The sequence below is a fragment of the Carassius auratus genome, chromosome 44 (assembly GCF_003368295.1).
Source record: "Carassius auratus strain Wakin chromosome 44, ASM336829v1, whole genome shotgun sequence".
Classification (NCBI taxonomy): domain Eukaryota; kingdom Metazoa; phylum Chordata; class Actinopteri; order Cypriniformes; family Cyprinidae; genus Carassius; species Carassius auratus.
In genome coordinates, this window is record NC_039286.1 from 3,261,433 (window position 1) to 3,275,363 (window position 13,931).

The following is a 13,931-nucleotide window of genomic DNA, read 5'->3' on the forward strand; positions in this document are numbered from 1 at the left end:
TGAAGTTTATATATATATATATATATATATATATATATATATATATATATATATATATATATATATATATATATATATATATATATATATATATATATACACGAGCACTGAAATACTGTGGTGACCTGAGCACATCAGTGGTGCATTAGTAATTAAATCTAATAAAAACCAGTAGCTATATTCAAATGATCAGCAATTACAAGCTCAAAACAACAAACAGTTTATTCAGTCCACAAAGACTGTGTGCTCACCTGCATATGCGTGTGTGTTTGTGATCATACTGTATACAAACACACACAGCAGAACACAGGTTGCGCATTAGTGTCCTTTTACACAATGGGACGCTTACTCATTATAGAGCTGCTGTTCACACACCACTAAAATGCTGTCAGCACAGTGAGTACCAACATTCAGGCTCTATAAGCACATTCTGTACAGTAGACCTGCCGTGTGGACATGCAATGCTGGGATGTTATGCACAATATTTATCTGTGCACATCAAGTATGATTTAAAATATTGAACTCAATTTTTAAAGATGGAAATCATATTAGTTTAATTTGATTAACTTTTGTCTACAATTTCACAATTAAGTGAACATGGGGAGAATCTTGAATCATTTCACTGCTCTGTTTTGACCAGATGTGCTTTTTGTCAATAAAATGTTATCAAATATAAAATGTAAAAAAAAATACTAAAATAAATTAATAAATATAAAAAGTAAGTGTTGTGAAATAAATTAAATGTTTAAAGGTAAATTAAACTAATTCAAAGAAAATAAATATAACACTAATAGAATTGAAACAAATAAAGAAATTTGCTGTGAGATATCTTTGTTCATTTTGTTGTCATTTGGTTCATATCTGACCTTGTTATAGTCATGTTTTTGGGTGCTGTACTAATTTTAACATGAACAATTGACTATTCATTGAGACATATTTCAAGTTTTTCTTCATTTTTTCTTTCTCTATGAAAATTTTTCAATCAAACCATTTCTTCTAAATATTTTTTTAATTGGTAATCAGGTGTTGTTGTTTTTCTCCTTTGTTCTCGGTCTTACTTTCCAGCAATGCCAATCCCTCAAACTAATAAATGCCTGAAAACATCATTCTCTAAGAAAAAGGAAGTGACATCATCATTGAATAGAATTCTTTGATGTTTTGTGCTCTTCACTGGTTTCTCACTCCATCCAGTGTGATGAAATGACAGAAACTGAATCTTATAATTGTAAAACATGGGTAACTCTTTACAATAAGTTCCATTAGTTATAGTTAGTTAATGTGTTTACACTTACATTTTTCAATGAACAGAAAAGAGTTTGAAAGGTGCTGCTTTATAGGAATAAAGCAGCAGTAAAATTAGTGTGTATTCAAAACGAGGCCTATAAAAGACCAGCACTGACTATAAAAGCAACATGTTCCACCTGTATATAGAATAAGAGAGAATATTTGGTGCTGCAGAACTGCAATTCTAGACTAGGTTTGCATTTCCTGAAGGAAATGTAATTGTTGCAAAGCAGCACAAAAATAGTGCTGAAGTTTTAGGTGTGTTTCTTTGCTTCTAAATGAAAAGCTGCTCTGATGTTGACATGACACTCAGCATGCTTCATCTCTGAAGCAGCTACAGATGCTTAAATGGTTTAAATGAAAAAAAGATCAACCAGTATTCAAATACATCTAGAATGAAATGGTGAATATTATAATAATGCAATTAAAAACTTTATCTACAAATCAAAATCTCAATGGAAGCTGATCACTGAGCAATGATTGCACAAGTAAAATTTAGAATTTGGAAAAATTTAGACATAGAAACCAGAATGTGTGAGAAATATCAATATAGCGAAGCCTTCAAATGCTGCAATAATAATGTGCACGATCTCTGTGAGGGCTGACGCAGCTGTAGCTGCATCTGGCACCTGTTGCATGAGGATTGATGTTACAGCATTTCTACTGCACCATTAATGACACTGAATGTTGATGCATTGAGAAATTAACTCAATCAGTGATACAATACAGGGAAAACGCAAAACCCTGGCCTTCATCTGACCTCAGTGCATGTGTTTGTGTGAAAGAGAGATTACCGAGCAATTCCAGCACGTTTCCTGTCCTCATATGAACTGATGCCTGATCATAAAGATCCATTATGAATGTTTTATGTTGTGTGGTGCTCATTTACAGTGACTCTTGTTTCGGTGAGCTGTTCTTTCAGCACCACGGCACAAGACAAAACTTCACTGTAGTCCACACTATTACATACAACAAAACGAAGACAAACATACAAAAAACACTATTACAAACAACAATAAAGTAATTAAATGATACGATTCATTATCTAATGTCATTAAAATAGCTTGAAATAACATTAAACTGTCATTATGATTTTGTCCATATGTTTTCATAATCAGATTTTTATGTGCATGAGCTTCTGATCTTTTAAGCACTGCATGAAGAGAAATGAGAATAGTGAAAGAGAAATGGGAAATGTAATTATTGTTGTTTAGCATATTGAGATATAAAATATTTGCCAATTTGACATGATCAACTATGTTAACAGCATGTGCAATAGTGTGAACCACAGTGAAGTTTCTCTTAGGCCGTGGTGCTGAAAGAACAGCACACCGAAACAAGAGTCACTGTGAATGAACACCACAAGATACAAAACATTCATAATGCATCTTTATGATCAGGCATAATGACAGTTCATATGAGGACATGACATGCTGGAGTGGCACAGTAATCTTTCTTTCACACAAACACACGCACTGAGGTCAGATGAAGGCCAGAGTCTTGTCTGTTCCAGTATTGCATCTCTGATTGAGTTCATTTTTATATTTATATATATGTATACACACATTGTGCGTCAACATCAATTTCGTCAAACAGCTCAGGTTGCGCATTACATAAGGTAAAGATTCCAACACTTAGGTTAGAAATGTATTTTAATGTAAAACATCGCCTTAGAACTCATAACCTACAGGGCTGGACAAGTTATGTAGTTTTTGTTATTTCTGAAATTCTGCAACAAATGACACACCTGTTGTGAGATAATAACCGTGATTTTCTGCACTAATAATGTCCCTTCATCTCACCAGATAAGACCCAGTCTAGACTTTTTATCCCGCTGAAATGATTAACTAGGTACCCCACGAGATGTCCATCACACCATACGAAGTACAAAAAGCTCTAATAAACAACACGTTTAAATCCAAACGAGAATCTTTTCGCCACCTTGCTTGAAAGACACGCGAAGAAGAAGCCGAAACTCACCTATGGTGGTTATGACAGTGATGGCAAAGTAGAAGGACCCTGCAAATTTCCACTGGACCCCTGCTCTGTGCGGCTCGGCCTCCATGATGATGGTCTCCAGCTTTTTATAGTCATCCTCACTGATGTTGTACTTGCCCTGAAGGCGCTTTTCCTCAGCCTCCAGCTGCTCCTTCTCCCGCATCTCGTAGTCCGACTCGAGCGCGTCAAACACCGCGGCCCCGACCAGCAGATAGGTGAACGTGCAGACGATCAGGGACAGCGTCCGCACGTTCTGCCTCTTCATGGCCAGCAGGAACCGGCGGCTGAGGGGTTCATGTCCCCTCTTATCCCCCGGGAAGGCGCAGCAGCAGTCTGTAAAGGGCGGATAGGGGCAGTGCTGCTGCGTCTTCGGACACCGGTTGCGGTTGTAACAGGTCCCTTGATCGTGGTCCTGGCTGGTGGAGAGACAAAGCAGACTGCTGGAGCGCCGGGACCACAAGCCCTGCAGCCGCGAAACTCTGCGAAAAACCTGCCCGAACCACAACAAAGTCCTTCCGGCGCGCAGTGCCATCAACTAGCGCGCTCCCCGCGTGATCTCCAGAGAGCTTCTGAACTGGAGAAGACGCAAGAAGCCAGTGGGATTCATGCTCGAGTGATAATTACGCACCTGTTAAATTCCCTTCTCCGCTGCGTTAAACAAACTCATCGCCGCGGCCATCAGATATCCAAACTGCCCTGAACATCTTCCAGAAAAAAGTTTCCCCGACCTGTTCATCTGAGTATCATCTTCAGCTGTTCTCACTCCGCCGGTGCGTGAGTAATGCCGGTGGTACCGGAGGAGGACCCGTGAACACGCAGCAGCATCATCTGATGAGCGGCGGAGACGCGCAGCGCACGAGTGATGCTCCAAACGTGATCCAATCCAGGAAAAACTCACTTATTCCCGTAGCTTTGCAGAAACGCTGAGCTTGATGATCCTACAAACAACAGGTCCGAGCGCGAACGTGCGCATCTGTTTCCCCGGTAACGCATGGGTGGATGGGCTCGACTCTCATTTGGCTCCGTTTCGGTAAAGCTGCACTGTCACGGTATGCCACTGCAAGCGTCCGCTGGCAGACTTCAGTGTGTGCCAGCCTGAGAAAAAAAAAAAACCCGCGCGCGCACGCATCACCAAAGCGCACACACAGATGGAAACACTCCACATTAAAGACACACATTGAGCGTGCGTGCGTTACGATCTCAGCTTGAAATAATTTATGCAGTTTGCACCTTCTCAACAGGTAACCTCGAAAAAGGTGTGAATTCAAGTAAATTATTATTATTATTATTATTATTATTATTATTATTATTATTTTAAAGGTAAATCCAGAGCAGCAGCTCGTTAACTCCGATCTCAAACCCAATTCCAAAAAAGTTGGGACACTGTACAAATTGTGAGTAAAAAAATGAATGGAATAATTTACAAATATCATAAACTTATATTTTATTCACAATAGAATATAGATAACATATCAAATGTGGAAAGTGAGACATTTTGAAATTTCATGCCAAATATTGGCTCATTTTGGATTTCATGAGAGCTACACATTCCAAAAAATTTGGGACAGGTAGCAATAAGAGGCTGGAAAAGTTAAATGTACATATATGGAACAGCTGGAGGAGCAATTTGCAACTTATTAGGTCAATTGGCAACATGACTGGGTATAAAAAGAGTCTCTCACAGTGGCAGTGTCTCTCAGAAGTCAAGATGGGCAGAGGATCACCAATTCCCGCAATGCTGCGGCGAAAAATAGTGGAGTAATATCAGAAAGGAGTTTCTCAGAGAAACATTGTAAAGAGTTTGAAGTTATCATCATCTACAGTTCATAATATCATCCAAAGATTCAGAGAATCTGGAACAGTCTCTGTGTGTAAGGGTCAAGGCCGGAAAACCATACTGGATGCCCGTGATCTCTTTTAGGGAAGACCTTGCATTTTCCAACATGACAATGCCAGACCACATACTGTGACAATTGTAACATCATGGCAGCGTAGAAGAAGGATCTGGATACTGAAATGGCCAGCCTGCAGTCTGGCTCAACTTTTTTGGAACCGGGTTTGTGTGTATATATATATATATGTGACTTTTAAAAGCCTATTAGGCATTAAAGCTTAATTTAAACAGTAACAACAATTCTGAAATAAAAATTCATTAAGCACACAAGGTTATAAAATAAAATAAAAAAAACATTGCAATTAATAAATTGTGAAAAATTGCATGTGAGAACTTCCCTCAACCAGACATTGTCTTGAGAATATGATTTAACATTTTACCCTCATAATATAGTCTATTCTTGTCTGAATGTATGCTGCTTTGGTCTCCTCAATACAAAGCAGGATCTGTCTCTGAATAAAATGATCAGATAAACTGATCTAGACAATTATCTGGAAATAAAAATTGATGGGTTAATCAAAAGTGTTTGAAATGGACTGTTGTGCAAGTGTAAAACTGCATAAGGACCTTGGGAAAAGAGTTTTTAGAGCGTCCATCTGTGAGGATCTGTGACTAAAATAACTGCAGTGAGTCGGACACTAAAGGAGTATTTTTAGGTAAATGTAGGTCCTGTCCCAATATTTGTGCTTTCTCCTGGTCCAATCTGAGTTTTATGATGAAATAAAGACAAATTAGATAATATATAAACTCACTAAATATCTTTAATAACAGAACATAGATGGAAAGAATCAAGAGTTTATAATGCACAAGTACACACTGCTGTAAATGTCTAGCTATGGTCTTGAAAGAAACAATAATTAAGCATTAGTGATCATTACTTACCCACATGTTGTTACAAGTCTTTCTGACTTATTTTTTTCTGTAGAACACAAAAGGAGATGTTCTGCAAAATGTTCAGGCTGTTATTTCCTATGCAACTGATGTGTGTGTGTGCACTTGGATGGGTTAAATGCACCAATTCTGAGTATGGGTAACCATACTTGGCAAATGTCACGAATTTCACTCAATGTACTAGCGGACGCAAATATTTGTAGCTTGGATGACTTCCGGTGTAATTTGCTTTCAGTTATTTTAGCTGTACAAAAACAGTTAGTTATGCTGCATGATGATGTCGTAATCATAAACATACTGGTTTGGAAGGCAAATAGTTTGAATAGTTGACATTTATTCTTAGTGAATTATCCCTTTGATTCATCTGTGTGAAACTATCATATTAGCCTACACAGCGCACAACATCCCCCATAGTGAACTGAAGTGCACAAACACCCACATTGTACTTTAAAAAAAACAAAAACAAACAAAAAACAATTGTAGCAAGCATGACACGTATACTGACATGAAACTCATCCTGAATCAGACAGATTAATTTTACTCTAGTTAGTTGACATAATCCGCACCAAGAGAAGCAAACACGAGCTGTTCATAAATATTCACAGTAAATGCATCAATATAAACAAACACAATCCTTCGGTAAAGGACGCGTTGGGCGCGAGCAGAGGCTGACGCAGGCGAACGCTCAGCATCTTCTACAGGCTATAAACACAGTGTAATGTTCTGTCTGATGTGCTGCCTCTAAGTTTAGTTTAGTTTTCTCACATTTCAAACCCCCACAATTTCCACCCACACAGACACACACGGAGGATTTTTCTAGATGTGTGACGGGAGAGCGATGACTGAGAAGAACGGACTTCGCTTTAGGTCAGAGAACACCTGTGGAATATGATTTCATACACACAAGCTCACAAGGAAGCTCTTAAAATGTATACAAAAATGGTTACAAGGGCGTAGGTTTAATTTTGGCATTGGTGGAAACATAACGGCAGAAACGGACATTTGAATGTTTGATCAAAATTATTGCTATAGGGAATCGCTATTGGCAGGGACATGTCGTCCATATTCTACGATGCCCGACTTAAATATGAAGAAGTGAAGTCAAGCAACGGATTAATGAGTTAATCCAAATTTCACAAAAAGCTTATGGGTGCAATAATAATAGCCAGTCACTGAAGTGAGTTTTTGTCACTCTTCTGAGGAAGATGTGATTCACTTGTTTGCCAGTGGAACCCACACAGATACATTTTGGTCAAATTTTTTTTATGTTATTCCAATCTCTTTTTGTAAGTGACTTTTCTTTCTGTTTTAAACATGTTCAGGGGCGTCGGACTGGGGGTAAAACCAGTACTGATTACCAGGACCCCAAAGGAAGAGAGAGCCCTTGAAAAGTCTGGAATATATGTTATTTACCTGGATATTTTCATGGGCGGGGCCATGGGGGCCCATCAGGACTGCCTATGCATAGGGCCCGGGATCTTGTGCAACGCCCCTGAAGATGTTTTCTTGGGATTGTTTGACTAATCAAGAGAGAACATAGAAAAATACAAGTTAATTCGTGTTTCAAATTTGTTTATATACAAAAAAAATAGGTTACTACACTTTCATATTTTTAATGTCTTAATGATTCGATGTGCTGTAGCTGTCAAATAAAACATTATATTATTTGGGTCCGAACCATTCATTTGCGTCATCAAGCCAGATTATCCCATTGCTTAGTAACAATGCTTAGTAACTAAATCATTTTGCAAAGGATTGGTTTAACTGATTCTGAGTTTCCAAAAGCTCGGTTTCCCTCATCACTATAAATGCTTTTAAAAACCATAACAAGTGATGCTGAAGTAAATAAAAAATGACAAATAAAATGACACTTTTGATCTGGTTTTTGTTCTCTTTGGTCTAGTGAATCGCTTGAACTGAACGATCGAAGTCACGAGTTTCAGTCAATCAGAGTGGTTCTAGCGTAAGTGACAAATTGAAGTGACGTGTGGCCAAGTATGGTGACCCATACTCGGAAATGTGATCTGCATTTAACCCATCCAAGTGCGCACACACAGAATTGAACACACACACACTGTGAACACACACCTGGAGCAGTGGACAGCCACATTGCTGCGGTGCCAGGGGAGCAGTTGGGGGTTTGGTGCCTTGCTCAAGGGTTTCAACCCTGGTTGTGGTTTTGGGGGTGGAAGAGAGCGCTGTACATTCACTACATCACCTACAATTCCTGCCGGACCTGAGGCTTGAACCCACAACCTTTGGGTTACAAGTCCAACTCTTTAACTATTAGGTTAAGACGCTTATCCCCCCCCCCCCAAGTACAGGTGCATAATGTCGAGGAAAAGTTAAGTTATTTTAGTAATTCAACTCAAATTGTGAAACTCATGTATTAATTACATTCAAAGCAAACTGACTGAAGTAGTTTAAGTCTTTGGTTCTTTTAATTGTGATTTAATGCCGACCTACATACGTCATTCCCCGGAACGGATTAAATTGATTATTACGTTTTAAATATGGATATTTTTCTTACAAAAACGCATTGATTCACTACAGGAGGCCTCTGTTCACCCCCCAGAGCCATGTGAGACACTTTTTTTTTCTTGGATGGGTGCTTTTTATTTCACTTCTTTTGGACTAAAGCACTGCAACACCAACTGAGTCCCATACTAAAACAAATTTTAATATAACTCAGATTGGATTCGTCTGAAAGAAGAAAGTCATACACCAATTTCCCACCATTCCCCAATGTGTGTACAGAACGTCAAAAGACCCTTTAAAAAAGGATTTTAAATAGGGGTTATACAGAAGTCAAGAGAATTTTAGAAACAACATATATTGCATCAGCCTATTATATTTATAAAAAAAACTGATATTTTCAATCATTTTGCATTGAATTGATCAAAAGTGACAGTAAAGGCTTTAATGATGTTACAGAAGATTTCTATTGCAAATAAATGCTGTTCTAATTGGAGTAATGACGCTGAACATTCATCTTTACCATCAGGAACTTTTAAAATGAAATAAGAAACAGTTCTTTTAAATTATTTAAATATTATTCACAATATTACTGTCATTTTAATGAAGCAGCCTTGGTGAGCATACAAGACCTCTTTCAAAACCTTACCGATCCTAAACTGTTTAAGTCAGTGCACCAAGTAAAATGATTTGTACTGTAGGTACTTTGTGAGTAATGATTAATATGCCAGTGAACCTTTTCATTTGAATGAACCAAATCACTTGAATACTGTCCAAAGCACATCATTTGCTGAAATAAATCAGACTTTCCAGCAGTCTAGTAAAGAAGTCTGTTTGGGAGAAACTTGTTTGATTTGACCAGTAAGGCTTTGTGTGAAATACAACATCAAAAGCAGCACTTTTCTTGTTGCAGGATAAGACTGAAAAATGTATTTAAGTTTCTCTTCAAGTTCAGATCAATTTCTGTCTTTTCTCTTGCTTTCAACTTTGCAGATTAATTTGGAAAACCCTCTTATGTGCAAGCACAACCTTTTCTCTCAGATTGTTCTTTGCCTCATCTCAGACTGATCCATCTTTGGCTTTATCTTTTGACCTTTTTGTGTCTTCACACCTGCACTGGCACATATAATGAAGGGTGTGTCTGAGAGAGATAGAGATAGAAAAGAGAGAGAGAGCTTAGGTAAATCTCTGAGCTCAGATGCTGGAAACATGGAAATGAACTGAACTCCTGGTTCCTTGGAGCTCATTTGCATGCAAGAAGGAATGGGTCAAATCCCTCAAGTAAAGAGAGGTTAAATTAAGCCAGAAAAATAAATCTAATAAATTGCCTTTTCTCTTTTGTTACCAGAGCTGAATGATGGATAAACTCTCTCCATCTTCCATGAACTGCAAGAACAATGTGTATTATTGTCTGTGGATCGAAGAGAAAAAAATGAAATGATTTGTCCCATGTACATTTAAAATATATACAGTAATAAATAAACAATCCATTGTGTGCATGTGGAGAAAAAACATCACATTTACAGTAATGCACATAGTGGAAGTCTAAGTTGCAAGATTCTGGAGAGTTTTGAATTAGTATTATTTTTGGACGCTCATATTATATTACTAAGAGATGGCACAAACTGTGTTTGCATTTGTTAATTATTTAATAAAAAATGTGACATTTGATGTGAAAAGGAACTTTGAGAGTGTAACATTGAGTTATGTGTTTAAGGTACAAACACTGTTTCGAACTTAAATGCTTTGGGAACAGTGAATTAATACTGTTAAAACTGAACTATATATAGACTGTAATGCAATAATATTAGAACCACTCCAGCTAAAAGACCCTCAATTCACTGTCAGAGTTCAGTAAGTGGGCAGCTCAATATCCCAACGCTAACACATCACAGATCAATACTACACTCTCTTTTCAGGTAATATTGTAAAGTTATTAATGAGCAGTGCCATTTCGAGGAGTTGTGCTTCATTTATCTGGATTTGTCTTCGTTTTCTCTCTACTTTGGCATTTTGAGACATTCTTTGACCATATTTACTTCCTCAACCAATTTGTCTAGCAATAATTGATACAAATCAAAACTTGTTTCACCCATATATAAAAACAAAAACACTTTACATCCACTTGCAAATTCTGAAATGTATCTGATCAGACAGCTAAACACATATCCGATGATTAATGAAAATGTACGATTCCTTTATATCAATTTTAGTACCACAGCAAAAACGAACATGCTAATTAACAGTTATGTTTTCAAAAGTAAATAAATGTTATTCATTATCAAATTAAATAATAATAAAAATAAAATAAAACAGGAATAGTTGTTCTAGCCTGTGATTTACTTCATCTCATATTAGCTTCTCATTATGTCTGGGGAGAGATAGAGACAGAGAGAGAGAGAGAGAGAGAGAGAGAGACAGGCTGCATACAGACAAAAATGAATACTAGAACAGAAAACAATACTACTGTCTTTTCCACGACACACACACACACACACACACACACACAAGCTTTGGGACTTCACAGGGCCGCTCTTCTGTATTCTCTTGACTGGATCTCATTTCAGTGTTCACACACAGACTCTACAGCAGAAGCACAGTGAGACTCACTGATTTGATTCATCTGGTAGACTTTAAAAGAAGTGTGACAGTCCATGCACTCATCACTAAATTATTCAAACGATCTCCAACCAAAACTGTCGAAAGTTCCTGTGGGAACTTCTGGGTCCTGCAAAAACACACAAACACATAAAGTGTCACATGAAGAGTAGAGACCCCTGAGATCACAGCAGAGTACAGCGACCTGTAGAGAAACAGTGAGAAGATCAACATGATGCAGAGTTCACAAAAATTCTTCTGTGAATGGCACACTAATAGAATTAACAGAGTGCATCACTGAAAAACAAAAATCTATTAGAATCTTAAAAATAACTAGTAGACTTCTAAACTGAATTTCTGAATTATTTTCCGCACCAAATTGATTGGTCTGTAACTGAAAAACCCTTAATGCTTTGTTATACAGATACAGTATGGAGCAAAGTAAAAATAAACTTTAGAATTTTCTATTCATCAAAGAATTCAGAAAAAATTACTGTAATAGGAGATTCCACAAAAACTAAGAAATGTATAAAAAATTAAGAAATGTTTCTTGAGCAGCAAATACATATATTAGAATTATTTCTGTGGGACCATGTGAAAAAACATTAAACAGAAAACAGATGTTTTAATTTTAATAATCACAACTTTACCATTTCACTCTATTTTGATTAAATAAATACAGTCTCGAGGAACATACAAGACTTCTTTCAAAAACATCAAAACCCCCAAATACATAAAAAGCAATAATTACAATAGTTATTATACTATTATATTAATACATTTGAGCAAGAGATTGTATTTGAGATTTGTATTGTCTTGGTATTTTTATCCTAATTAAAAATGTCTTTAAAAGACCCTTACAAATTGTATAAACAACTTAAAATTCCAGAAGAACAGTTTTCTAATCTCAGTTACTTAAACTGAATGCATTTTCATTTCATTTTATTAACATTTTTATTTATATTAAAATAAATACAAATGGATTTGTATTACTCTATGAAAAAATGACATTATTATTAAGTCATGGCAGCTTGCTTTTAAATGCAACTCGTCAAAATAAGTTGAGCCATTTCAACATTGTTATATGAAAGTCAACGATTTCTTTTAGCCAGTTTAAATGTAATTTAAGCTTTAAATGACTTCTGCAACCAACTTGATTATACATAAAAACTTTTTAGAATTACAAAAAAAAAAATCACTGCACAAACACACTGACACATTCATATCTGTTGCAAGTGAACCCCAAATAAATGTAAGTGTGAGTCATACTATTATAGTTTTCTTAATGCTTTGTGAGAACAAGATGATGCAAAGCGACTTCCATGCTGGGATGCACCAAGTATATATATATATATTTGGCTATATATATATATATATATATATATATATATATATATATATATATATATAGCCAAAAGGTGTTTGGCCTGTTTATTTAGCTATTTGCTATTTTTGGGTCACGAGCCACCTGTTGAGAGCCCTGATTTAGCACATCCAGCGAGAGTGAGACAGAGTGAGACGGACGTGACTGTGGCTCTGTCTGCTGACTGATAAGACTCCTGCTCATTCACAGGTGGTTGTCAAGGAGACGGAGAGGCACAGAGAGGCCACTCAGACAAACCAGAGGCGGTCAGACCCTCACCGCCAAAGACCAGGATCAGGATCCGACCCCACAGACACACACAAATCCCTCTCAGCTCTACCTGCTGAGCCTCTGCCTCCCCCGATACACTGCTGCGGGCACACAGTGGCTAAGAGAACAAGCTGACTGGGGAAAACAGACATTAGCACATGTACGCTCGACCATTCAGAGCGTCTTTTGGAGGGGCTGAATCAGCAAGAGTAACTTGAGTGGTCTCTGGTTCTCCTTCCATGAGCTGTGAGGGCACTCCAGCAACGGACGCTCACTTCTGAGTGTGTGAAAGTGCACTTAATCCACACAAGTGTGCACTTACAACAGCACAGATCAGCTTTAGGTTGCAGCAGAGCGTGAGAAAGCGCTCTGTGTTGTCATATAGTATCTATCGCCATTATAAAGTTTGAGCATCAGACGGCTTGTGCACAGACTGATCAACACTGTACACAAACACAGTCAACATTTAAAACGACAAGTTTGTGAAGTTCACGGAATCGATTCTTTGGAACTGTTTTGTTTGAGTAATGCAACAGCAAAAAAATAAATTAATTAAAAAAAAACAAGATGATGAATAACAAATGAATAAAGGTCTTGAAGCTAAACTAGTCATCATTTATTCATTTACCAGTTTAGCTTTTTTTTTTTTTCAAACATCACAATAATCCACATGTAATCCATAAGACTCAAGCCCATCAATTAACATCTTGTGAAGTGAAAAGCAGCAAATCTGTAAGACATTTTTAACAAACTTTAGCTTCTCGCCAAAATATATCCATTATCCATTATATTGCTTTTTCAACTTCAAGTGAAAAAGTAATCTTGTCTGAATCAGGAGAGAAACTGTTTAAGAAACTTCAGATCAAGCACTATTTAACACAAAAGCAGTCTAAAACAGCTCTAAACCATTGTGTGGGTGGAACAGGAGCTGGACTTTTTCACTGGAAGTACAGTTTAGTAATAGTTTGGCCCGAATCAATGGTTTAAAATTAAACACCTTAATGATGAATTTGTTTCTCACAAACATGCAGCTTTTCACTCTAGAATTGCTGGACTGGAGTGGTGTGGATTATTGTGATATTTTTATCAGCTGTTAGGACTCTCATTCTGACAGCACCCATTCACTGCTGAGGATCCACTGGTTTAAGTCTCAAAAGA

General features: G+C 37.2%; 1 protein-coding gene across 1 annotated transcript in view; it reads right to left on the reverse strand.

Moving 5' to 3' along the window:
* LOC113062143 (potassium channel subfamily K member 9-like) overlaps positions 1 to 4,275 on the reverse strand; it is a 46,192-nt gene extending 41,917 nt beyond the window's left edge. The window contains exon 1 of the mRNA XM_026231764.1: positions 3,265 to 4,275. Within this exon, the coding sequence (XP_026087549.1) occupies positions 3,265 to 3,814 (550 nt within the window). The 5' untranslated portion in view covers positions 3,815 to 4,275. The remainder of the gene's footprint in view (positions 1 to 3,264) is intronic.
* Positions 4,276 to 13,931: the final 9,656 nt, after the last annotated feature.